Consider the following 25,884-nt stretch of genomic DNA (forward strand, 5'->3'; position numbering starts at 1 on the left):
ACCAACTGTCCTGCCCTCAGCCACATGGGAACCCGTGTGATCAAAGGAAACAGCATCAGATCCTGACAGTTTCCTCTCAGAACTTTCCAGTCAAGTGGGAAGCGTATGCCAGAGAATCACCGCATGCCAGAGAATCACCGCTTCTAGGTCAGGTAGTTTATGACTCTCTGTGAAGGAAAGGGCTGGGAAGTTCATCTGAAAATATTCCATACTAATTAAAATCCATTCCATCTTATTTTCAACTTTTATATTGCTAATATATTCATTATACTTTTGGAGTCTTGGAAACTTGTCTCTTAAAATGATTAGAAACTAGGTTTTTTTTGTGGTTGTTGTTCATTTGTTTTTTGTTTTGGTACTGAGCATTGAACCCAGGGGCACTTACCACAGAGCTACATCCTCAGCCCTTTTTATCTTTTACTAGAGGCAGAGTCTTGTTAATTTGCTGAAGTCTCCCTAATTTTCCAAACTTGTGATCCTCCTCCCTCAGCCTCCTGAGTCTCTGGGATTACAGTGTACACCACTGTGCCTAGCTAGAAACTAATCTTTAGAAGGTACAAAAGTATATATTTATATTCTATTTACAATAGTGAAAGATAGACACTATATAGAATAAGTTAAATCAAGTGGCACATATATAAAATGGAATATTATTCAAACATTCAAAGATGATACAAATATATATTTATGGACATATGAAGCTGTACATAATATGAATTTTGTATAAATACCCACATATTATAAAGCAGCAGTTACAGTGTAAATTTATTTTTATGCATAATGTACATGCATAAAACATGTGAAAGACTATCCACCAATATACTTACACCTATCTGTCTAATTTATATCTATCTATGCCAACTTTTATTGAAAAGTATTAGCAATTTCTTCTTCATATTTTCTATATTGGTTGAGTTTTAAGAACCTTACATTATAAAATAACCTGTGACAAGTGAGCTATTTAATACTGAAAAAAAAACATTTTATAAAGTCTATTTAATTACTTTTGTGGTTATATCACTGATAGGCTACTAAAAATCACTATGGATTATGAAGATTTTTTGTTGAAAACATAGAAATCTTACCTGTTTTCCAGTTTGGCTTATTTTTCCTCTGAAGAAGTGATGGCATCACATTTTCTAAGTCACCTTATTAATTAGCTATCCAGCAATGAGGAAATTTAAAAATGGACTCATTTTTCCTCTGAAATCAGAAACAGCAGCAAGTAGCTGTCCTTCAAAGTTCTGATTGTCCTTTAATCATCAATGATGATCAATATCATCAATAATCTGACCCATATCAGAAGCAGTTTTGGATGACAGGAAATAGTTCTAGTTATCAAACATAAAAAAGCTCACGTTAATGTGTAGCTGATAAAGTGACTTTGCCCAGAAGAAAGACATTACAGCCCTTCAGTCCATACCTGAGGCTAGTTCAACATTATAAAACGCCATTTTTGAGGTATCAACAACGGAGCCAATTAAGACCAGCTCCAGGTTGAAACTCCACACAGAGTATTCTGAGCAGACGGTCTCTTTTCATAGTGTGTAGCACAGAAACAATTTGACTTTTCTAAGTGCAGCTCTTTAAAGATATTTTCATAGTTTTGTTTTACATTCAGGGTTTTTATGAATTTTAAAAGTTTTTTTTTTCTTTTTCTTGGAGCTAAATGTGCTCATTAGAGTAATATTTGGTTCTAAAAAAAATGAGAAAGAGTATGCCATCCAAGTAGTCCTGGCTTTCCCAAAGCCAAGCTAAAGTATTAAGTTCAGAAAAATAATAATAATCATTTTTAATTCCTAAATGTCTTAGGTATGAACAAAAGCCAACTTTCCCCCGTAGAAAGACGAGTCGGGTGACACTGCGAATCTGTGGTATAAACACACAACGGACGTGCTGTGGGCAAGGAAGTGAGCAGCTATGCCTTCCCTGGGCACAGTCTGAGGCTTGGCAGAGGAGCAACCAGTTTGTCATCTACAGCCCCAGGGCCATATGGAGTGTGGCAAGTCGGGGAGCTCATTGGCAGTTCTGTCAGAACATGACCTAGTTCCTAAAACCTGGCCTGAGGATCACAGGGAGGGAGGGCCAGCACCAGTCAGAGAGCTTTGGGGACGCTCCCTGGCATTAGTCTGGGAGAAACCTACATCAACTTCCAAAGGTCCTCTGACCCTGTCCATAGAGATTTGCTGAAGAACTTTTCAAGAGCAAAATGACAATTACAACTTTTCCAACTTCAACATTCCTCAAGATCCAGGACAAAACCATGGGATGCAGAGTGAGGTCCCTTAGGTGTGACTGTATGGGGACATAGGAGATGCTCACTTTACATATGTCACAGGAAAAGGGAATCTGTGAACTGCACTCTCAACTGCACTTTATGAACAGAAGATTGAACAAATGAATCAACCAGAAACCAAAGCTTTCAAAAAATGTCCTTATACTTTAATGTTAGACTAACAGCCAATATTTACCAGTTCAAGTGACAAGTAGGGACTAAATGGGAACAAAGGAGAAATTTCTCATTTTCAACAGCCCTAGTGAAGCAACAGCTAAAAGCAGATGTGATGAGCTATATAAGACTGCCTCTCACCCTCTCACTGTCCTCCGCATCTGTCTCGTGTTCTCCTTCTCTTCAAAGACACACAGTGGAGAAGGTGAGTTCACTCATCTAAAGTCATCCAACAAATGTTTAGGGAACTTTACTAGATTTTTCAGAGCTGAAACATATTCGAATATGTCTTACTACTCCAGTGGTACAATTACAGGTACCGTGGTTTGGACATTGAATGCCCACAAAGGTCCATATGCTTAAGGCTTGGTCCCTAGGGTAGTACCATTGGGAGGTGCTGTGAACCTTTAGGAGGTGGGCCACTCACTCTCATCATGATGCATTGCCCTCACCAGAGATCCAAAGAAATGGAGTCACTTGATCTTAAACTGGAAGCTTCAGAACCATGAGCCAATATTAACCTTTCCTTTTTTGTAAATCAATTACCTCAGGTAATTCATTATAGTGATAATGGAAAGCTTACTAATGCAGCAGACAAGTTCAAAGTTTATAATTTTATAATCACACACTAAATGTCAGTCTTGCTTTTCAGCTATATAATTAGCATGAATATATCCAGAAATTAAAAAAAAAGTAATAGCTAGGTTCTCATTTTGATTACTTAGTAAGACCTAAATGGTTTTGGTTAGGAATTAGATATTAAAATAATATCAATATTAATATTCAAAAGCTAAAAAGGCAATGTTTCTTTAAAAAATCATATGATTTGGGGCTGGGGTTGTGGCTCAGTGGCAGAGCACTTGACTCACACATGTGAGGGTTTAATCCTCAGCACCATATAAAAATATTGTTTACATGTATAAGTTTAAAAAAAAGCATATCATTTTATCATGATAGAAAAATCCCTTACAATTTCATAACTGTAGAAAATCAAACAATCTAGGTTCTACTTTTATTTTGTCTTAACTAAGTGCATGACTTTGCACTGGTTATTTAATCTTTAGGAATCTGAATTACTTGTCATTTACTCATCAAGCTGATCTTTTTGAGATTTTTACATCTAAAATTGTGAGATTCTATAAGTCTTTCAGGACACATTTCAATAATTAACTGTCACCAAGGAAACTTTAAAACTAACATATCTCTTCTATAGGTAATGTAAAATTGTCAAAGTTGGATTCTAATATAACTGGATTCAAATATTTGGATTATGTAATTTGGATTCAAATACTTATAATTTATAATTTTTTCTTTTGATCTCTGTTGCCCAGACTGGTTGCAAACTTGTGGGCTCAACTGATCCTCCTGTCAATTAGCTGGGACTACAGGTGCACAGCACTGTAACTGGCTTCAAATAGTTATAAATATTTAATTAAGTTTTATGTAATTGTTGTTGTTATAAAAACCCACAAGGGTATATCCAAGACACCAAGAAATATGCACAAATGCATGAATATCAAGTTATCCCCAAGTTCCCTCAGAGTCTCTCAAATATCTAGTAGTGACCTAGGTTTATCACCCCACCACTCTAGAATTGTTTTTTTTCATCTGAAAAAAATAAGGATATCACACCATGAACTATAATCCCCTTCCAATGTCGTCATGAAATTGCTCTTTTTTTAAAGTACAAAGTAACAAGAGAAGAAAATATACAAAGCTTCAAAATACATCAAAAATGGCATTCATTCTTTTCTTGATTATTATTACAGAGATAGCCTTTATTATTTTGGAAAGGAATCATATCACACAGGTGAGACGAAGGTATTTTTTCAAACTTGTAAAATCAAATAGGTGTTAAAATGATATTTGAATACCCATATTTCCAGTCTGGTTTACATATGCTTTATATTAATTTATTAATGGATTCACTAATTATGCATAGATCCTAGTGACAATGTAACTGAAGAAGTATCACAACATTAGGATGCAAAATGACCTCAGAATATCTGCTGCTTCTGGTAGGAGAACCATGAATCTGGCAATGCTTTCTCAAGGAACTGTCTTCACGCCTTTGACTTGCAGATGTAAGAGCCAGGCACTCTTGAGGGATTTTTCACAACTTCACTGAATAAGATAAAGTCAGGAGACAGAAGCTTTCAACACATTTTTTTGTATGCCATACATCACATTTCTTACAGCTTGATTATAGTGCTACTAATTATTGGGGTAGAGAAATTATAGGAATAAAATTAGCATAAAAATGTCCAGGAATTAAAAAAAATAATAATTGTTAGTCTCTCATCATAATGGTTCAGTATGAATAAATGTTTTGGGTAAAAAACTGGACATTAAGAGTTTCGATTTTCATAATGATCTTTCCTTTTGTAGAAATAAATGGGCAAGTTTCAATTCACCAAGTGATCACAAATTCATTTTTATGGTGAGTTGATTTAAATCAAGAGAAGTAGGTTATAAGTGATGGGTCACCAGAGTGTTCAACTCGTGGAGAGGTTGGCTCATATTGCCCATGGATGAGCTGTGAATTCTGGCAAGCACGTGTTGAGATGGTCATAAAGTCTTCTCACTTCAGTGTTATGCAAGACCAATTTTAGGTATGATTTTGAAACACTTAAGGGCTCTCTTGATGTGTTGCTTCTTCTCCCCTTTGGTTCTTTCTTACCTCTTCTGAAACAGCCTAAAGTCTCAGGGTCCTAAGTCTCCCAGAGTGATTTCCTTTGAGGGCAGGCTTCACGGGCGCTTGGGCTAAAGAGCACGAGAGGGTCCTGCACTTTAGTGGGCCCCAAACACATTCATGCTCTGTTACATATTAAATTGTTCTTATCCATTGAACAAGTGAATTCCACATTTTTATGTTGTGCTGGTCTTGAAAATTTTGTAGCCAGTCTTACAATGACCCAGCCAGCATTAACAGCTATGCCCAGGATAACTGGGTGGAGTTCGCATGGCACTGTAGGAATGTCGAGTTGCCCCTCAGTTCTGGATTCCATCGGTATCTATTCTCTAATTAAGACCTTGTTTTATCACTTCACTGCTCTAGAATTGTCTCATTTCATCTGCAGAATGAGAATGTCATATTAGGAGCCCCAAGTCCCCTTCCCATCTACACAACCACACTCCCCAGTATAAAACTAGGGACCCATGATTTTAAGAATAAGATGTGAAGTGAAAAACCACATGAATGTAACAGAGATCATTAAGTAGTTTACTACTCTCATCAATTCACTTAATTATCTATCTATTTTGTGGAAAGTTAATTTATTCATTGACTTATTCTTCATATATTTATCCATCATTCTATCACCCAATTTAAAAATTCTTTGATCATTATCTTTGCATCCAGGAGACTACAGTTCTATGAAGACAGGAACTCTGCACATCATGTTCATATCAGATGACTTGAGGACAGATGTCCAGTATATATTTGTTCAATGTGTGAATGTACAACTGAGTTGACTAGGCACTTACTAAAGGTCAATTTGTGCTCAATAATGGATATGTAGAATTGCATAAGCTACAGGCCCTGCACTTGAGGTTCTAATGTTCTAATTGGACATGGATAATAAAAGAAGCCCTCATGGACTGATGTAAGCTTTAACAGACATATTGCTCAAGTAGACCATCAATAAGAGAATCTTTCTCTCTGGCTGGTGTACTAGGAAGGCAGCACAGAGGAGGGAAGATTTGAGCTGGGCCCTGAAGCTTGAGGAAGGCAAGGGTGGGGGTGGGGGCAGGAATGTGACAAGCCCAAGTGAGATCACAGATTAGCTTGAGAGGAGCTGGAAGTGATTCAGAGAGACCAGAGTCTGTGGAGAGCTAAGAGAATGAAGATAGGAAGATTGGTAGGAGTCAGATACTGAAGATTCTTCTGCCACAATGAGTTCATCTTGAAGGTTACCATGAGACAGAGGAGCAGGGAAAGGGGCACAGTGGAGTTGTGCTTTGAAAGATCCCCTGCTACATGATTGAGGGTGCAACCTATCTAGGTTTGGGGATAAACTCTAAGAATTCCACATTTTTCTCTTGACTATGAATACTCATCTCAACCAAAATTGAATAAGCTGAGTTAGATCTGTGAGAACTTTTAGGAAAGCAAAGGAGCTGAAAATGTAGGCTATTAGTATGTAATTAGTATAATTCTTAGCAAACTGAACACTGCAGTTCACAATATATAACAACATATGGCAGGTATCACCATAGATAACAACAACAACCCAACAGGATAAACCCTGGGGATCTCAGCATTCTTCCCAAGTTAATGACCAGTCAACATAATAATCAAAGAAAAGCAGTAAAAGGGATTTAAATGTCATGGGAACAATGTTGGTGACACATATGAGGAGACAGAAGCAAACAAAGGGCAATTGTGTAATTCAAGGTAAATGATCTTTTGAACATAAGTGGAGACCAGTGTTTACTAAACACAGAAGATTAGTATCAGTAGAGGAAGGAATTGTTTGTTTTTGATCTGAGAGGTCATTGAAAACAATGAAAAAAAGAGCATAGGTTACCATATAAACCATTTTCAAAATACTTCAAGCAAATTTCACTACATCCAAAGACTCTGAAGAATTCAAAATCCCCTATGGGTCATTCAATGCTGAATTTGTTTGGGGCAGTCACCTTCTTTCAGATGTGACCATTCATTTACTTGAGAAGAAACAAAGTATCATTTGACTATCCTCAGCATATAGTAATACTGTATATATTCTTATAAAGTAACTTTGCAACTATATAAGATAAATGCATGCATCGTCAACTGAATATCTAACCTTAATAACTGCTTAAACTATGGACTGTCATTCAAAGATCAGGATAGGTATTTTTATTGTGTATACACAAAAAGAATGGATAATATCCTCATTTGCCCTAATCTGAAAGAAAATAGAAAAGAAATTTTCCTGAATTGGAATGAAAATAAAAGAGAAAAATAATAACCTGAGACATGAGTTGTTTTTGTTTAACCTTTGAAAATATATGAGGAATTTCTCATATAAACTTAGAGTCTAATAATTTTTTTGTTTCTAGGTGTTTATTACCTTAAAATCTGCATTAGTGAAACTCTAGTGTTTGTGGATGCCTCATCAGAAGCCAACCCAAGGCCCCAGGTCAGATCCAACACAGGCAGCGTTAAATAGCTACGAGCATGGTGACTCACTTGTACAGTTTTGCTTAAAGCACAGTTGGGAGTTTATCACCCAGTCCTTGAAGAAGACATCCTAGTGTCCTCACAATATTTCAGACAATCAAAACACATAAGATGCCACACTTTCTCCTTTCTCTTCATGCAACTGTGCCCTAATTGAACAATGAATGATCAATGCCAAGAAAACGATTCCCACCAACTCCCCAAAGATTTTCTCCAAAACACAAGCAGAATTGGTACTAGTTTCAATATGTGGAAAGAATCTAGAGAATAATGTCATAGGGAGCAGGTGGAGATATATGAGGGAGGAGGTGCACAAAGCAGGAAGTCAGCAGGGATGTGACAGACACTCAGGTGTCCACAAAGGCATCAACAGAAACACCATTCCATGAGAACTGTCCTTGGTTCATGATGGGGCCCCAAATCCATAAGGGTATAAGATTGAGCAGGGCCTAAGTGAGAGACATTTCAACCTTGGGTCTCATTTCTGCCTGCTCTCTGTCATTTCTGCTTGACCTCTGCATGAAATAGAGCAGAATTATATTTAATAATCTTTTAAGGAGTGTCTCTTATCTAATTCATTCCCTAGAACCGTGCAGTTCCTGACAGGCCTCACACAGGTCCGTTCTCTAGTCTTCTAGAAATAATTTGAAATTATAGGTACACGCACTTGCACCTACTCAGACCTAGTATTTATATGTAAAACACACATATAATATTTTATACACTAAACATATAGGAACAGGTGCATGTAAACATTACAACGTCCAACACAGTTGATCACTCCCTCTTGGAACTCATTCTTCCCTTGCCCCCTGGGCCTTCCTTCTTTCCTCTTCCTTCTTCCCACAGTGGATGGAGTGTCTGTCTCATGTGTGAGGCCCCTGCCGTTCTCCATTCCCTGAAATGTTGACTCCTCTAACTCAGCCTCTTTTCTATCTGTCCTTGCTCCCTGGGAGGTATCAACCAGCCCCACAGCTTCCAACACTATCTCTCTGTTGAGGGCTTCCAGAGGTTTTCTTTCTCAGGCTGCCCTCACCATCTCTGCAGTTGTACGTACTAAACTCCTTTCTGGGATGTCCACTACATAATTAAAATGAGTGAGGGAAGGGAGGTTCTCTCCATTTGCATCTTCTTCCGTCTCTGGGGTCAGATATTCTCACCTTTTCGGTTTTGTCTACATGTCCAAAATAAGCTCTTGAATTATTTTTCTCATCACTTTTTCCTTTCTCTTTCCTTCTTTCAAAGCAAAAAGTGAGAGGGCCAACCTTCATTCCTGTCTCTCATATGCCATCTCTAATGCATCAGCAAATTATTTTGTTCATACTTTCAAAATATATCCAGAATGTTACCACCTCTCTCCCCATCCACTGTTTAATATACTTAATCCAAACCATGGTTGTCTCTTGGCTTACTAAAAAGAGCCTTCCCTGATTTCGCAGCTTCCACTATTGAAAATCAACATACTGTCATTATATCATTATATAATGCTCATGAAACATCCACATTATGAAATATTCTGTCCTTCTAGTGTGGAGGGCACTTGTGAATTTGACCCACTTCCTGCTCTCAAGGTTTTATACTCTGGGTGCCTGGGTCAGACACATACATGATCAGAATGTGAATCAATACTTGGTAACTGGTGAGAAAGCTGAAATGTGCCAGAGGAGTATGGAGGGAGGAGGGAAAATTGTCATAATATTAGTGACAAAGTCTTTACCAAGGAGGTTGCATTTAATTTAGATCCATTGAGTCTAAAGTTCAGTTTTAGGAGCATGAAATTCAGCTCGTTCCTGAAGGTGGCCCAGAAGGAGACAGAGACAGAGCATCCTCAGAGCATGGTAAATAGTGTCATTTGCCTGAAACATGTAGGGAGCTTAAATGTTAGTTGTTAGAATAAGGAAGCCAAGAAGACTTTAATTGGGAGGTCAGGGCAATAATTTTGTTACATATGTTTAATGTCATGAGTGACAAGATTAAAGTAGTTGTGTTAAAAAAAATTTTAATGTGGAGGCACTATGATGTGTGGGGATGCTTTCCCATTTTCTGCATGGGCATTAGATACTCGATATCAACTGCCACACTCTATATCAAGTTCAATGTAGAGTATCCACACATAGTCACACATGCATAATTTTTGGATCAACTTTGATTTACATTTGACCATTTGACATAATATTAGTACATGTAAACTTTTGCTATTTTTGATTCAGCAGTTTTTTTTTTCCATTTGATATATAATATTCTAAAGGTTTTCAAAGACCCTCAAGGCCCAAGACATTTTATCCATGTAGCACAATAATGAAATAGCTCTACAAAGAAAAAGACTTGAAGGACCAGAAGTATAGAAATGTGAGCATTTTGATACATATAAAAGTAATATAAACATGGAACTATATTCTTAAGAAGGAAAACTTGTTTAAAGCATTCAGTCACAAAAACAGCACATACATCTGAGAAGTCAGTATGATCACCCATTCAGGCAGAATGTGTGTTCTTAGAGCAATTTTATGTTGAAAGCCCCAATAAACACACTTTAGGTAACTTTTTCTAAAAGACAGCAAAAAGACCCAATTTTAATGGTTTGTTCTCTTGTTTTTAGATGCCATGACTAATTTTATCTTTAGTTCATTAGTTTGGGGATTATGACTTACTCATTTATTCAAATATTTATTTAACTATGATGTTCTAAAATACAAAGAAATTATTCTTGTTTTGTGTCAATTTGGATTTCAGATACCATCATACAACATTCTTATAGGAAGAGAAAGAGATGAAACTCAAAAGAGAGTTGTACCTAAGTACAATTAATGGAGTTTGATGCTGCTTTTTGGTTTTATGTGATGATTTTGTACTGAACAGCTAGCAAATTTCATAGATAAGTCTCCAAAGGTCAAAATGCTTCTCTATTCTGTTTTTCTTTAAATTTAGTCACAAGATTAAAAGATCAAATTTTGACTTTGCAGAGAATAATCCTATTTTTTAAAATCAGCCCATTCTATGTGACATTTTAGCAGATCCTTTGTTTTGTGTCAATTTGGATTTCAGATACCATCACACAACATTCTTATAGGAAGAGACATTGATGAAACTAAATAAAGAGTTTTCTGGATCTTTTCTGGCATTTTCTACTTTGTCTATAAGATTGTGTCAATGTCACCCCGCTGTATAATACTCAACATTGATGCATTAATTTAAAAATCCATAAAGTTTAATACATTCAAAAGAAAAAAGTCATTGCTAAAGTTAGTCAACCAATGTTTTAAGTGAATGTTATGCATAAGCACTATGAAAAAATTACAAAGGTCTTTACAATATTGTTACTTTCTTGTAAAAACAATAATCTAAAGAGTTGAGACTTTTATTTTCTTAGATGTGACCTTAAAGTGACTCTATAAATTATTTGTCAAACGGATATCTTTAGTTAGCATTTAAAAGCAAAAAATATATGTATACTAATCATGTGCATTTTAAAATTTAATATGCCCCTATTACACTCTTTCCTTGTATTTTCTTTTAAGCCTATATAGAAATTGATTAAAGTTACAGAAACCCTTATTATTCTTAAGACCAAATGAAACTCCGCATTGCAGTCTGTCTGTTCATCCATAATTCAGGATTCCAGACTAAAACATTATGCTCAAACAAGCACAAATATTGGCAAAGGTGAAATATTGAACTGCTACAGTAGCAGCTAAATTATGTAGCAATCTGTGTGTGTGCGTAAATTCCCTAGCACTGGGAATAAAAATTAAAAGCAGAAAAATAGTCAACAATTAAAGTTGTAGACTAAATAAGCAAGATCGTAAAGCCATTATTTAAAGTGACATTCTCTTTATTTGTTATTCATGATTCTGAAATGACAGTAAACCCAAGAGGAGAAAAAACAAAAACAGTAGTTACTCATTATCTATCCAAGCAGAGAAAAGGGAATTCTAGAAGAATGTGCTTATCAACTCGAACTTTGAAAATGGCAAGCAAGTCTGATTCTATTTAAGCTCATAGAAATTTATCTTGCCTCAAATAAATTTCCTCATTTATCTTAATTATCTGGGCAATAATGCCAGCCCTCCACTTATTAGAACCTCGTTCATCTGTCTGGAGGTTTCCAGCAAGCCCATAAATACTCTTGGTAAATGACAGATCTCTTTTCTCTGGGAGGGTTGGCCCCTGTGTGGGCGTAAAGCATCAGTAAGGGCACAACAGGAGAATCAAGAGCAGGAAAAATGCCCCTTTCCCACTGAATCAGCAGAATTAACCTAGAAGATGTATTTGTTAGCAGACACACCCACCAGGTCTCTTTCACTTCCTGTCATTTCACTTCACTTCCTCTAATGCAGACTAGGTGTGTCGCATTTTGTAGCAATGCAGTCCTTACATTTGTGGCCATCGGTAATCGATATACAGTAAATAATTGATGCTCATGAATTTTCTTCCTTCAGAAATTTAAGGCTTGTTATTCTAACTTTGTCAGGTACCCTTCTGATTTGTTATAACTTTTGTAGAAAGGAAGAATAATTAATACAATAAATATAGTCACCTCATTATGTAATAGAATTACTAGTTTCATACATCACTGAATACATTAGACCATTAACATTCTTCCCACAATCTAGGTGATTACAAAAATTTTCAAGAAAGATTTGCAACAAATTATCAAGCTGTGCCTTCTTAGGCAATGTTCTTCTGTGACTACTGGAATAGCTCAACCTAGCACAGCTATTCAAATAGTTTGTGAAATGCCTTTAGTATATTATCTCCTAAGATTCATAACACAATTCTGAAAGAGTCCAAGCTGGGTGGGAGCTGTTCATATTTTACAAATGGGGCACCCACATGCATATGTGTTAAATAGGAAATCCATTGTCATGGGCCCAGTGTGGAATGGAGATAGGGACTACTATCTTTCTCCCACTCCATACATTTCTCAATAAAAAAAACACCTATACATCCATTATTTTAAAAAAAATCAAGCCATTAGTATTCTTCATTCTCCTCTCACCCCAACCATAGCCTTAATAAAGAGACTTCCATTCACACCAACGTCTGAATGATGGGTAGTGATTGCAGGACCAAAGTCTGATGCTAAGTGATTTTAATTTTTCGCTTCACAACATTCCTCTATTGTCAATGTGTTTCTCATCTACAGAAGTTTCACGTTTAATAAACTTTGGGGGAAATCTGATTTATAACCTAAATTATCTTTCCTATACTTTTGTACTTTTGTAAGAGACCTATAGGTTGCCTTTCTATCTGTTCATAGCTGCCATTATTGAAATGATTCGGTAACTTGCCCTCTGGCACACAGTGAAGCCAAACATAGACAGAAGAATGAACTCCAAACTCATTTACCCAAATCAAGATGCTCAATAAAAATTGGAGCTCCCTGGTTCTGGGAAGAGCCAATCAGATAATTTTTCAGCCTATATATACCTGTATATTCAGCAGAGATCTATTTTTTTTTTTTTTTTTTTTGGTAGCAGGGGTAGAATCCAGAGGTGCTTTACCACTGAGCTACATCCTATCCTTTTTCATTTTTATTTTGAGCCAGTGTCTCGCAGAGTTGCTTAGGGCCTGTTCTTTAATTCAACAAGGCTCTCTTTGGCATGACCAATGGAATTGTTCAACAACAAACTCAAAACTTAAGTTACCACTCACCCTGAGGCATCACAAGTCCCCCTGGGCAGGTGAATAAGGTGGGTTCACTGGCCACAGAGCACTCAATCAACTGGTTGGTGTCTGGTCAGACATGGAGAACTGATTCAGATCCACCATGTTCTGATTTTCTATATCTATGAACATACACTGGGGATAAATATCCAGATTTAAGAGCTCAGTGTGTATTTTGTAAGTCAGGAGTGCCTCACTGGAATTTACTGCTGTGGACATCAAATATACTATAAGCAAAGAAAGTGGGATCATGACACCATCTTGCTATGGTAGCTGTGGTGCAAAATCACAGCAGCCATTCATTGGCAGTACTAGAAAACTTAAAAATCAAACTGTAACATTATTTTTAAGCTCTCCTGACAAAGGTTAGAGTAAAACCCTCCTAATTGGGAAATCTTTGTATCCTGAAAGTATACATTGGAGCATTGGGATTATGACAAAAAACAAAACAAAACATTTTCACATACCTACAGGAGATAATTGATTTTATGGTTCAAGGATTATATGCATGTAAAGAAAACTGAGAATTGGGAGCTCCCCTAAGAACAGCCATAACATTTTACTATTAATTCTCTTTTAGAAGACAATCCACTGATAAAGAAAGAGCACCAGCGAGAAATGCAGGATTAGTCCATCTGTTGCCACTGATTATGACTGTCATGTCCTTCCACCTCTTGGAGCCTCTTTTGCCTCATTTTGTTAATTTTATATATATATATATATATATATATATATATATATATATATTTTTTTTATTTGCTATGGTGCTACTGGGGATTAAATCCAGGTGAAATACATTCCCAGCTTTTATTTTTTACTTTGAGATGAGGGTCTCTCTATGTTTCTCAGGCTGACCTAGAACATGCCATCATTCTGCCTCAGCCTCCCAAGTAGTTGGGTTACAGGCTGGAACCACTGCATCCAGTTAAAACAAAACAAAGCCAAATACATGCATCCACTGTCTGGCAACAGTACATGGCTGTGTGTAGCATTGCCAAGGTCATCTTACCAGGCACTGTCATTAATTTTATTGAAGGAGAGACTTAGAACAATTGGCACTGAAGGGCCATTTGGATCACACTAATGCAGACAGAATTCACAAAGACCCATATCTTTATCTTTTCTTTCTACCTAAACAAAACTCATCTTAAGACAGCATGCACTTGTTTCAAACAGTGGAAGAAAAGATGTCCACTCTATCATTTGCTCTTCTTTGCTTTGCTTTCAATTCATAAAATTAAATAAAAACCTAAGCAAATGCAGATTCTCAGTTATGTTGGTATTTGGATTTAAAAGTGTATTTAAAAAACAATACTGAGATTTCTGCCCCTTACCTTGCAGCCTCTGCATCACATTGGCGATGTCCCGAGGAGAACGCGAGGTACCTCTGGAACTTGCCATGGTCTTTCTGTGGTGTGAAACCAACACCACTGAGAGCCTCTTCCCTGAGGCAGTCTACAGGACTATGCCACTCCAGAAAACATGAGAGGACTTTCTAGATGTGAGGAGTCACAAAGGAATCCAAGGTACTGGCAGCTATCAGTGAGTGAGGACTTCCAAACCTTCCAAATCTTGAACCTCTTCTTCCTCTTCCTCTTCTTCTTCCTCTTCTTCTTCTTCTTCTTTTTTTTTAAGACTGCCCTCTTAGATGAACTCTGGAATCTGAAAAACAAAACAAGAAAAAGGTATATTAATAATAAAAAAAAAATCTACTAGGTCACCATAGTGCTAAAAGGAGAACTCTCTCCATTCAGTGTGAATTCTGATTCATTATCAACTGAAATAGCCAATGTAAAGAACACTTATAAAGTGCCATGCAAATGTTAGACATTTATATGATATTTGACAAAATTTATATTGGACCTAAAATAAAATTGGTTGCTGGAAGGAGAAATACACTTCTTTCCATGTTTTTTTATAATTATAAACTTTATCAATCTATGAATTCTATACTCAACACACTGAGTTCTATTTCTCAATTTTCACAGGTTCTCTTATCTATGCTATTTTGCAAACATATTTTGCTTTGTTTTGTTGTAATGTTTCTAGGAATGAGATCATATCCTAGCTCCTATAACAATTTGACAAATTAAAAGCGTTCATAAAGGTAAAAATTATCTCAGTCTCAAAATCTGACTTTTAAATATTCTAAATTTAGAAGACAAAATGGGCCGGGTTTAGCTTTCTTCTTCCCTATGTAGAAAGACTGTAAAGTAGGTTGTAAGGCTGGGTTGAGCGTGGACTAATCAGGGAGGATATTGCTCTTCTATGTCTTGCCTGAATTCTCTGCTTTGGTCAAGTGTAATTGGTCATTCAGGAGTTGGGTGGCGAAAAAGAGGTAGGCAAATATTTGGAGGAGTCTTGCCATTGAGCAGTGTACTTTTAACAAGGATTGCTAACCCAAGGAGTGGCTGGACAGGTCTTGCCATGAACAGGATAATCAGAAGAGAGGGCTGAATAATGCACCCAGAGAAAGGCACTTAACCAAGGGCCACAGAAGAGGCCCACGTGAGCCGGATGTTCTATTACGATTCATACTACATCTCTTGGTTATGATGATGATGGGGAGGGGGAAATGGGGGTAGGAAGAAAAGAAGGGGGACAGAATCATGAAGAAAGCACAGCACGTATGTGTGGAATTGCCCACCTGCCTGAAGGAAAAGGAGAATCTATGCATGCTACAAAATTATGCTATAATCTCAATGTATAGTCCTTAAAATTAGCATTATTTATGATGAATTGGTTAAGCAATAGAGTATAAATACAAAGTACAAATGATTTTTCTTTTTGGTACTGGGGATTGAACTCAGGGGTTAAATCCTGAGCCACATCCCTAGCCCTTTTATGTATTTTATTTAGAGACAGGGTCTCAGTGAGTTGCTTAGTGCCTTGCTTTTGCTGAGGTTGGCTTTGAACCCTTGATCCTCCTATTTTAGCCTCTGGAGCCACTAGGATTATAGGCGTGGGCCACTGCATGGGGCTGTACAAATGATTTTTAAATGGTATTACTAATACCAGCATATATTGCACACATCTTTAAAGGATGAAAAATGCTACACACTGCTACTGCTACTGCTTCTGCCCTGTGCTTAAAAAAATAAAAACAAAAAGGAACCATTAGAGAAAGAAGGCCTCCCTGACTGCTCACTTTGCCAGTTAGAGGGCAGAGAAGAGTAAACAGTGTCAAGTAGTAGAAAAATAGAAAGGCAGACCTATCTTGGCCACTTGAAATCACATTAGTAGGAGAAGGACAAAGTAGTTGGCATCTTCTAGGCTAGAAGGCTACCTCTCAGTGGGTGGCTCCCTAAGATATTCTCAGAGGGAAAATAATTATGTATGGCTGGCCTGTCACACATCATGTCCTACAACTCTGCCAAAATTAGGTTCCCATTAGCAGTTTGAATTTCCTGGGTAATATTCCTACCTGCCCATGCACAAAAGCAACCTTAACTTGGAAAAATAACAGTGAGAAAGGCCTGAGGAAACTTACAACTGGTCTCTTTCTCTAATCTGTTAGAAAGTTAGGTTCCACAAATATAAGAGTATAACTTTCTGAAATCTGTCTATCTAAAACTGTGTATCTGTCAATATCATTCATCTGCATGCATTCTAAGCAGGGATAGGGAAAGCAATTCACTTCAATCCAGCTGCCCTACATTAAGTCCTGCTTAGCAGGGTTAAATGACCAAAACATAGCCCCCACCTTTAATCAAGAATTACAGAATTAAAAGGGATTTCTGCAAGTCATTGCATTACATATCATTCTGCTTCTACCCTCTTGTAGATCACATTCATGTAACAGAAAAGATTAATTCTAACATCAGTTAATCTCTCTCTCCACATTAAACTCAGAAATTCCTTACTTGTCTCTAGTATGCATCCAGTCTTACAGTCAAAGCATAGCTAACACATTGAGTGACAATATCAATGCTGGGGCTACCAAGATGAATACAACACAGGAATCTAATTTTGTGGAGCTTAGAACATAATGGAAAAGACAACAAAGAGAAAACGATACAAAAATCCCAGGAGTAAGTGCAAATATAAAGATGAAGGGCTAGAAAGGAGAAGGTTTTGCCAATCTGGGGGTTCTGGAAAATTCTACTGGGAAGGAGATAACACCTACACTCAGTCTTGGCCAATGAATTAGAGTTGGGTGAAAATATGGACAGTGTTTTCCAGGTAGAGTGGCCAGTTTGAGCAAAGGTATGGGAATGAGAAGCAGCATGAATCATATGTGGAACAGCTAATAGCCTGACATTGAAGGCCTCTACCAGGTGACACTCTGACAAATGAGGGAGGAGCCAGATGGTGGGGGTACCTGTGTACATGCACAGAAGAGTGGTTCTGGTTTTCTAGGAGGCAAAAAGAAACCATCGGGGCATGTTGGGCTGGAAGTGAGAAGAAATGACCTAGATGAATAGCTATAGTTTTTAAGGGTGTATTTGAAGTGGTCAAGGCAGGAAGCCCAGTTAGGAAGGTTATCTCAGGAATCCAGACAGGAGAGGATGAAAGGCAGAAACTGGAGAGAGGGAAGAGGGTGAGAGTAAGATAAAGAGAAGAAACCTTCACAGGGCAAAATTTGCAAGGCTTGGTGATTGGTCAACTGGGTCTTAGAGTTTCCAGAGTGGATAAGGAAGACTGAGGCATCCCAGAGGATGTTCAGGTTCATGGTGCCATTAATGGAACTCAGAGAAGAGGAGCTGCACAGGGTTTACTTCCAAGTACTCTTCCAAGTACACCATATCCTCCTAGTTTTTGAAAGGAGCCATTTCTTCATTGCTCCTTTGCCTCACCTTGGAGAAACGCTCCCAGCTGAGCAAATGCGAAGCATCACTCACCAAGGACCCCAGCTCACCTAAAGCCCTCCCTAAGATACTTGCACACATCCAGCATGGTTTTCCCTCTATTCCTCTTGAGCACTAACACTCCACACTCTGGCCTACACTCTGCAGTACTGCTAACCTTACTTTAATCAGAACATGACCATTTTGCTGGAATAAGGATTAACTATAACTGTTACTGTTTCCACAACTCACTCATTTACAGCTGATATATCCCCAAGCACATATGAAGACCTCAATATGTAGTTTTGTTTGTCGAATCAGGTTCAAAATACTTTATGTGGGTGAGACAAACCCCAGAAAAACCCCTAACTCCCCAACACAACAGAAGTTGAAACAACATCCTTCCTTTTTCGGGCCTCAGATAAACCAATTTATTTTTATCATTATTTATACACAGGTCTTATATAGAATTATAATTTTTCTTGCTTTTTACTGATACTTTAATTTTGTGTCATGTGATTTGATAATAAATCTAAAAATAATAAAAAGAATACAAAAAAGAAGACTGTGATTAAGAGATACAAATTCTAAGCTTAACTTTGTCCCAACTAGTGGGGCAATTTTGAGAAGGCTGTCTGCATGAACGTCCTTGTCCTCAACAACCACTTATTGGAGACAGAATGGTACAGGGAATGCACAAACTGGATGAAGAAAGACCAGGAGGAGCACACTCTTAACTCTGTCTCTATGATCTTAAGAAAGGTTAGCTTTTCTGAGCCTTTGTTCCTTCATCTGTAAAATGAGGTCAACTTATGTGAAATTAGGCTGAATCAAGTAGCGTGCTTGCCTAGTATGCATGATGCCCTGGGTTCAATCGCCAGTATGGCCTAAATAAATAAATAACCGATGGCATGCCGTTGAGTTTCAGTAAATCACTGGTTTCTCCATCAACTGCCCTCAGTTTCTCCATTAACAATTTGAGAAGTGGCCCCCAAATGGAAAGATGACCCCAAAGGTGTGCTCCAATTCCAAAATCAATGGTAGCATAAGGGACAACAACTACAGGTGAACAGTGATAAGAGCCTCAAACTGAGTAGTTATGTGGTGGTGTTCTGATTGTGAATTTGACCTACAGAACCGGTCACCAAAGGGAGATCCAGAAAAAGCAATAAGTTTACCATCTCAGGGTTTTGAAAGGAGTTTTTAATAGATGCAGGATATTGTGGGGTGGGGAGTTAGAGAATAAAGGGTGAAACCGGGCACTTGGATGGAAGGGGAGAATGGGGTAGACATTGATGGATCGTACACTACACCATCTCTACATCTCTCCAGAAGAAGGAACTAAGAAAATGCAGTTAAATATATTTATCATACTTAGCAGAAAGGTAATATTCCTGTATTTATTATTTCACTGCCAATGTGTATTGAGAAAATATTTGTAATGCATCTCAGTGTATAGTTAAATGGTGAACAAGAAAGACCAAGTGCCTCACTGAACTTACAGACCAGAGGGGGAGATGATATAAACACTATTGCCACAAATCAGACAGGGTGACTTGTAATGGAGAAGTCCAGGCCACATTCAATCAATAACTGTCTGCTGCACTCACAGTGCAGGATGCAGAGGGAATTTCGACTCTGTGCTATTTGGGATTCTCCTAGCTGATTGACAGTGTCTTCTTACCACCAATACCTGTGAAAAGCACAGTCATGAAGTGTCACAACTCAACTTGTTCTGTCTTACCCAAAATGTACCAAAGGCTACCACAGCTCTTTCTTATTTGTGTGACTAGAAAGGAATACACTAAGGAAGCAGTAGGAAAAATACTACCAGGCCACAAGAATATACCTTAAAGCAATACAACCAAAATTTTAGATATTAGGAAACTATAGCAGAAAATTCCAAACCCTGAAAAAATGGGGGGGAATGGAGACCATAAATGCATAAAAAGATTCACAGCAGTATGATATATAAATATTGCTTAGTTATATATCTAAATATGAACATGAAAGCAATAATATTGAAATTCACTACTAAATTAAAAATGTAAAAGTTCTTTCAACCACCCGCTCCAAGACTTTTACTGGCTTAAATTCACATAACTCTCTAATTTTAAATGTAATTATTTTTTTGTCTGTTCTGCCCTTAGTAATGACATTACTTAATAAACATTAAGATGGCTATGAAGTAGGAAAGAAGAGGGCCATCATTGGCTTAATATAAATATATTTACTAATATATGTACTCAGGTTATTAGTAAATAATTCTGTTATTCACTATTAAGAATTATTCAGGACAATGATAAGAAATGGTCCTTTTCCTAGAGTCACAAGAATACCAACAAGTAAGCACAAGACAAATTATAGAAGAAAACAGCATGAAAAACATTCAGGGTTATGATGCAAATGATTTTGTAAGCTGGGGGTATAAAATGCACCCAAAGATAACTGCCACCTTCTTTCCATACCTTGCTCAATATGTATTTCACTTCTTGCCCAACATTAGTTCTCCTTAGATTAGACCTCAAGGAAGGACACAGTGAAGAGACATCTGCCCCACAGAGGCGTCTTGGGCGCTGCTCACCAGTCACATTCAGGCTACAGGGTGTGGCTGCAGTAGCTAGAACTGCGAAAATGCCACCCACCTTGCTCTTACTTCCTGTTATAGTCACACCTCCTGACAGTGGCCAGAAGCTGCGGGCTGCATAACTATCAGAGAGTAGGACCCAGTGAAGCACCCAGCAATTCTAGACATTTTTCAAATGATAAAGTAGTTTTTCCCAGTCCCTGCTCCCTGGTAGCAAGGAATCAAGTGAAAAGAATGCTTACTTGGGGACAATAAGGACAGAAGCAAATCAGTTTGTGGAAAATCATTAGTTAAGAAAAATGAAAGTAAGGCTATGATGTAACAGTTGATTGAATATTTTTCAAAGGCTAGCAATATTATGATCATGGTCTGTCTGAGCATGTTTTTATTTTTTTTTATCTTCAACATGAAACATTAAGTTAGTAGTGATCCGGTACATTTTGTTCTAAATCTGCTACAAAGTAATAAACAGACTGAAAAACACAAGAAAATTAGTTACGCATTTTAGTGCACTATTCTGGTGATAACGAAAACTTTTTATCCATATTATTAATCTGTTTCATTATGGGGAATAAAAAAAAAGCCTCTCACAAAGAACAATCTTCATGACTCACAATTAAATCAGCATTTTATGCAGATGTAGGTCATATTAATAACCTTTGCTTGATTTAAAATTAGTAGTCATTCTCTTGCATAGGACTGGCTTTTGTACACAAATCCTGCCTTTAGGAAAGTAGTTCTTAGATCAAGACGAATAAATTTGCATTAAAGAACAGAAAAATAATTCATTTGGGGCTTTCTTAACGTTGATAAAAAAAAAAAAATCCGATACACGTAAGTTTTTCACTCCAAACTGAAAAGCTCAGAAATGAACATCACAAGCTGCTGAGGTTTCAGAGCTGATATTTCTTATTTGAACCTGACTCTTAAAGGAAGAGGCCTGAACTTCCAGCATCAAACACTGTTATCCCAAGCACCACAGCCAATCTCCTTTCCCAAGGGGCTTTCCTTTCTGGGTCTGATGGATGCTGCATTTTGCACTAAATTCTGCCCTTTGCGATGCACCTGCCCCGCTGTGAACCACCATTTCCCAGAACTCCTCTGGCAGCAGGGCAAAATCTGTCTGAAACGTATCTATCTGAGGAGATGAAAGTTATCTTGCCCTCTAGTGTAGGCTCTGCCTGGAAGCAACTGCACCATGACTGCGCCGGGGGAGTCGCCCGGGCCTCTGCGCAGTCTTCAAGCCCTGGGCTCCGCTACCCATTTTCCCTCCCCCAGTCTTCCTAAAATAGTCTAGGGGTGGAGGAAGGGAGGCTCCTAGAAATTGTCCAACGCCCTACATCTCCCATCAGATAGTAGCAACACTACCGACCATCACAATACGAGGGTGGCTGCCTTTTGCTTCTGTATCCTTGGAGCCCAGGGGATGTGCCACAAGCGGAAATGACAACTCACAGAGGGGGATATTAATAGGGATATCTACGTACGAGATGCAGAGGCTCCCCAACCTCCTTATCTCCTTATCCACCACGAGTGTCACACACGTACGCACACCACCGCCACTCTCTCCCTCCCACCCAGTACGCAGAGCCTTAGCGTGCAAGCACTAACTTGCTTACGATTTGTCCTGCAATTTGTGCGCCTTGCACCTATCTCTCCTCAATCTCTCCTTCCTTCTCTCTCTCTCTCTCTCTCTCTCTCTCTCTCTCTCTCTCTCTCTCTCTCTCTCTCTCTCTCTCTCTCTCTCTCTCTCTCTCTCTCTCTCTCTCTCTCTCTCTCTCTCTCTCTCTCTCTCTCTCTCTCTCTCTCTCTCTCTCTCTCTCTCTCTCTCTTTACCTTCTCTCGGCCTCCTTCAGGTTCCAGGACGCGAGCTACCGCCTCCTCCCGGCTCGCTGCGCCGGGCTCGGCGGGACCCAAGGGTGAGCAGCTGTCCGCCCGCCCTGTCGCCGGCGCACGGGCGCGGTCTGCAGGGCTGCAGGGAGCCCGGCCGCCCTGGTGACAGAGTACAACAATCCCAGCCCCGCTCCGGGCTGGCGATCACCCCGGCGGGCGCGCGCCACTCGCTGCTGCGCCGCTGCTCGGCTGCTCTGCCCTCCCTCCGCGATCGGTTCCTCCCCCGGCTGCACACTAGGGGGTTAGGCCTCCCCCATCTCCCGCCCTCCGCAGCCAGTGCTCCTGCCCGAAGGGAAAGTCACGGAGGAGGTTCAGCCTATGGGCAGGGGCCCAGCACTACCCCTGGCCCGCCACACCCCCTCCGGGCCCCGCGCCGGCTCCGGGATGCGCTGCTCCCCGGCGGAGCTGGGGGCGGGGACCTGAAGTCTCGCTTCTAGGCTTCCCCCTACCTCAGAAAGATGCTTGGTCTCAGCTATTTCTCTGCAATTGCAAAGTCCTTCTGCTTGACCTAACCTCTTAGCAAGCTCTGCTAAGGGTCCAGCTCCAGGTGGTCGAGGTGGGAAGGAAATGTCCCAGGGCGCTGGGACCTGCTGCCCCTGCTGCCTAGAGGAGCTGTGCTGGCCTGCCTGCCAACTATTGCCCAGGGTTCCACCGCCCGGTGGGCCTCCGGAACAGAACCTATCTCGAAAGACCGGGAGGTTCCCTGATGGTCCCAGGAAGGACGTGATGCAGTTCCAGGAACACATTCAGCTGGCTCCTTTGAAAACCACCCCCAAGAAGATTCCAACAGCTGACCTTCGGACTGTCAAACCAGGAACAATTAATTTGAAGAGACTAGTCAGGCTTTATAGATTTTGTTACTGTTGTTTATAAAGCTTTCTTGAGATAGCGTTTAACACCTTAATTTAGAATTAATTTGTTTTTATTTTATGAGAATTATAAAAAGAACACCTTTAGGTCCTTCAGACTTGCCATGAAAATTGTGAAGGACCACAAGTCCTCCCAGTTGTGTAGGAGATTGCAGTGTTACCTAGGAGCATTCAGGAGACTTTATTTTGTTGTGGTTTTACGGTTTCCAAGCAAAGTTAAACAAAGTTTCTCTTCACTGACATGAAGTCCAAGTGCAACAGGATTACTGCACTAAAATAATTGAGGCTATGTGGCAAGAATCTCAAAAATAATAATTACTCCTTGAATCTTCAATCTTAACAAAACCACTCTAATTTTCTAAATTTGATAAATGAAAGGACCAATTTGTAAAGTATGTGAAGTTTGTCTCTCTCTGCCTCCTGCCTTTCCCTCACCTGCAGCCAACATTCACACTATTAGGTTTCCATTTCCTTCAAATTCTCTTTTTCTGGATCCTATCAAAATAATAACATCTGAAACAAATCTGGCAAACTAATCTGATATATTCTCTTTCCTTGAGTTTTTTTTTAATTAGGAGTCCAAATATTGGCTAATTATAGAACTTATCAGGAAGTTGGGGCTGGAGGAGCAGGGATGGTGTTTTGGGTTGATACCAATGGTACCCCACCTCCGCCTGAGGGTGACATACATAAAGGCTGTTCTGAGTCCCATGTGGAAATAACAGCCAGAGCCTGAGTGTTCCAAGTCACTAGACTGGGGTCCAGACTTGAGTTTTCTCAGAAGGAAAGAACTGGACTGTCTGTTCTCCCTGTTCATCCTCCTTCCATAGAAGGGAACTGTCCCTGCTGACTTGTTTTGGAATATGAGGTGGGAAGGTACTCTACAAACCTGAGATTCTGTGTGTTAGAAGCTGCTTCTGCAGTTGACTTATTTGAGAAGGGAGTTGGCTACTTAATATAAGCTGGAAACATCTCTCCCATCAACTAAAACTTCTTAGCTAGAGCTAATCTGTTCCCCCAGGATCAGGCAGAGAGGAGCTTGGAGACTTTGGCTGGCATTTTTTTTTTTTTTCCCTGTTGAACCAAACTTATAGTCTCAGCTCATTCAACACTATTTTCCTATTTTAGACTTTTGAAAAGGGCTTGTCTTTTTCAGACTCCCCAGGGAAGGCTTTTGTTGCTCCATTGACTCAACTACTGCTTGAACACCTAGCACATACCAGATATTGTCCTGAGCTCTGGACCTAGAGTGGTCTGCAGAATCTAACCTGGTTCCTGCCTTCACTAAGCCAATGGTATGGCCAGGGCGAGACAGGAATTTGTGAAAGAATTACACAAACTCTTTTCAAATCTCATTTTCCAAAAAAGGGAAATGGTGTTAGGAAGCTTCCTGTTGGGGGCATTAATTTATTTCAGAGATAGAAAGACTTTGGTATGGGAGAGTCACTTAAACTGGGATGTACAGAAGGATGGTATTAAAGAGGTGAAAGGGGCTGCGGTGGGAGAAGCACTTCAGGCAGAGGGCAGAGCACACACAGAGGCTCAAGGGAAGAGAAGCACATGGTGCCTTTGAGGAAATGAGGAAGAGAATGCAAGGGGCAGGCAGGAGGTTCAGGGAACAGGACACAAGGTGAGGCTCAAAACATACTAGGGACCCTCAAAAGTCCCCTGAATAGAGGTGTCTTGTCATTATGTGAATTGAGTGTCTCTAGTAAGTGTTGTGACCTGATTGCATTTATGCTTTGAAATTTGCTTTTTGGCTTGAATGTGGAAAACAGATTAGAATTGGAGCCAGAATCTACAAACACAGACCAGTTAGGAAGGTGCTGCAGTATTCCTTCAGAAAATATTCTGGCATTCTTTCCTAGACTGATAGGGGTGGCAAAAATAGATAGATCTGAAAGATACTTAACAGATAAAACTTACAGGGCATAAGAACATGTGCATGGCTATATACCGAATGCCCATGTAACCCTTTACACCCCAATTCACGTGGTGACATGGAATGATTAAAGTGACAATATTTGGAGGTGGTGCCTTTGGGAGGTGGTTGGGTAATGAGGATGATGCCCTTATAAATGGGATTTGTGCCTTTTTTAAAAGAGACACAGAGAACTCCCTGTTCTGTTTTGTCATGTAAGACCACAGTGAAAAGACCATCATCTCTGAAACAGGAAATAGCCCTCCCTAGACACAGAATTATCAGGCTCCTGGATCGTTAACTCCTTTGCTTTCAGAACCATGGGAGATAAATGCTTATAAGCCACCCAGTGTTCAGAATTACACTAGAGCAGCCCAAAAGCTGCATTAACACATGAGCCCAATAGAACTTAGAAAAGTTCTACTTTACCAATATAGTAGTTAAAGTCTTGGGTTTTAAGCAAGAAAGACCTAGGTTTGAGTCTCAGCTCTATTATTAAGTGCCTGTTCAATTTGCCTCTCATGAATTCAGATTTACAAACCTA

General features: G+C 39.1%; 1 protein-coding gene across 4 annotated transcripts in view; it reads right to left on the reverse strand.

The window, feature by feature from the left end:
* SYNE1 (spectrin repeat containing nuclear envelope protein 1) overlaps positions 1-22,993 on the reverse strand; it is a gene marked incomplete at its 5' end in the record, with an annotated part of 432,633 nt that extends 409,640 nt beyond the window's left edge. For 2 of the 4 annotated variants that reach the window (XM_081295719.1, XM_081295718.1), the window contains 2 exons: positions 14,618-14,945; positions 22,494-22,907. In XM_081295719.1, coding sequence (XP_081151845.1) covers positions 14,618-14,684 — 67 coding nt within the window. Of the gene's footprint in view, positions 1-14,617; positions 14,946-22,493 lie in introns of all 4 variants that reach the window. The other 2 variants (XM_081295717.1, XM_081295721.1) reach the window with 2 other exon arrangements.
* Between the last annotated feature and the right edge of the window lie 2,891 nt (positions 22,994-25,884).

Source organism: Spermophilus citellus, assembly GCF_964194105.1.
Source record: "Spermophilus citellus genome assembly, chromosome: 5".
Taxonomy (NCBI): domain Eukaryota; kingdom Metazoa; phylum Chordata; class Mammalia; order Rodentia; family Sciuridae; genus Spermophilus; species Spermophilus citellus.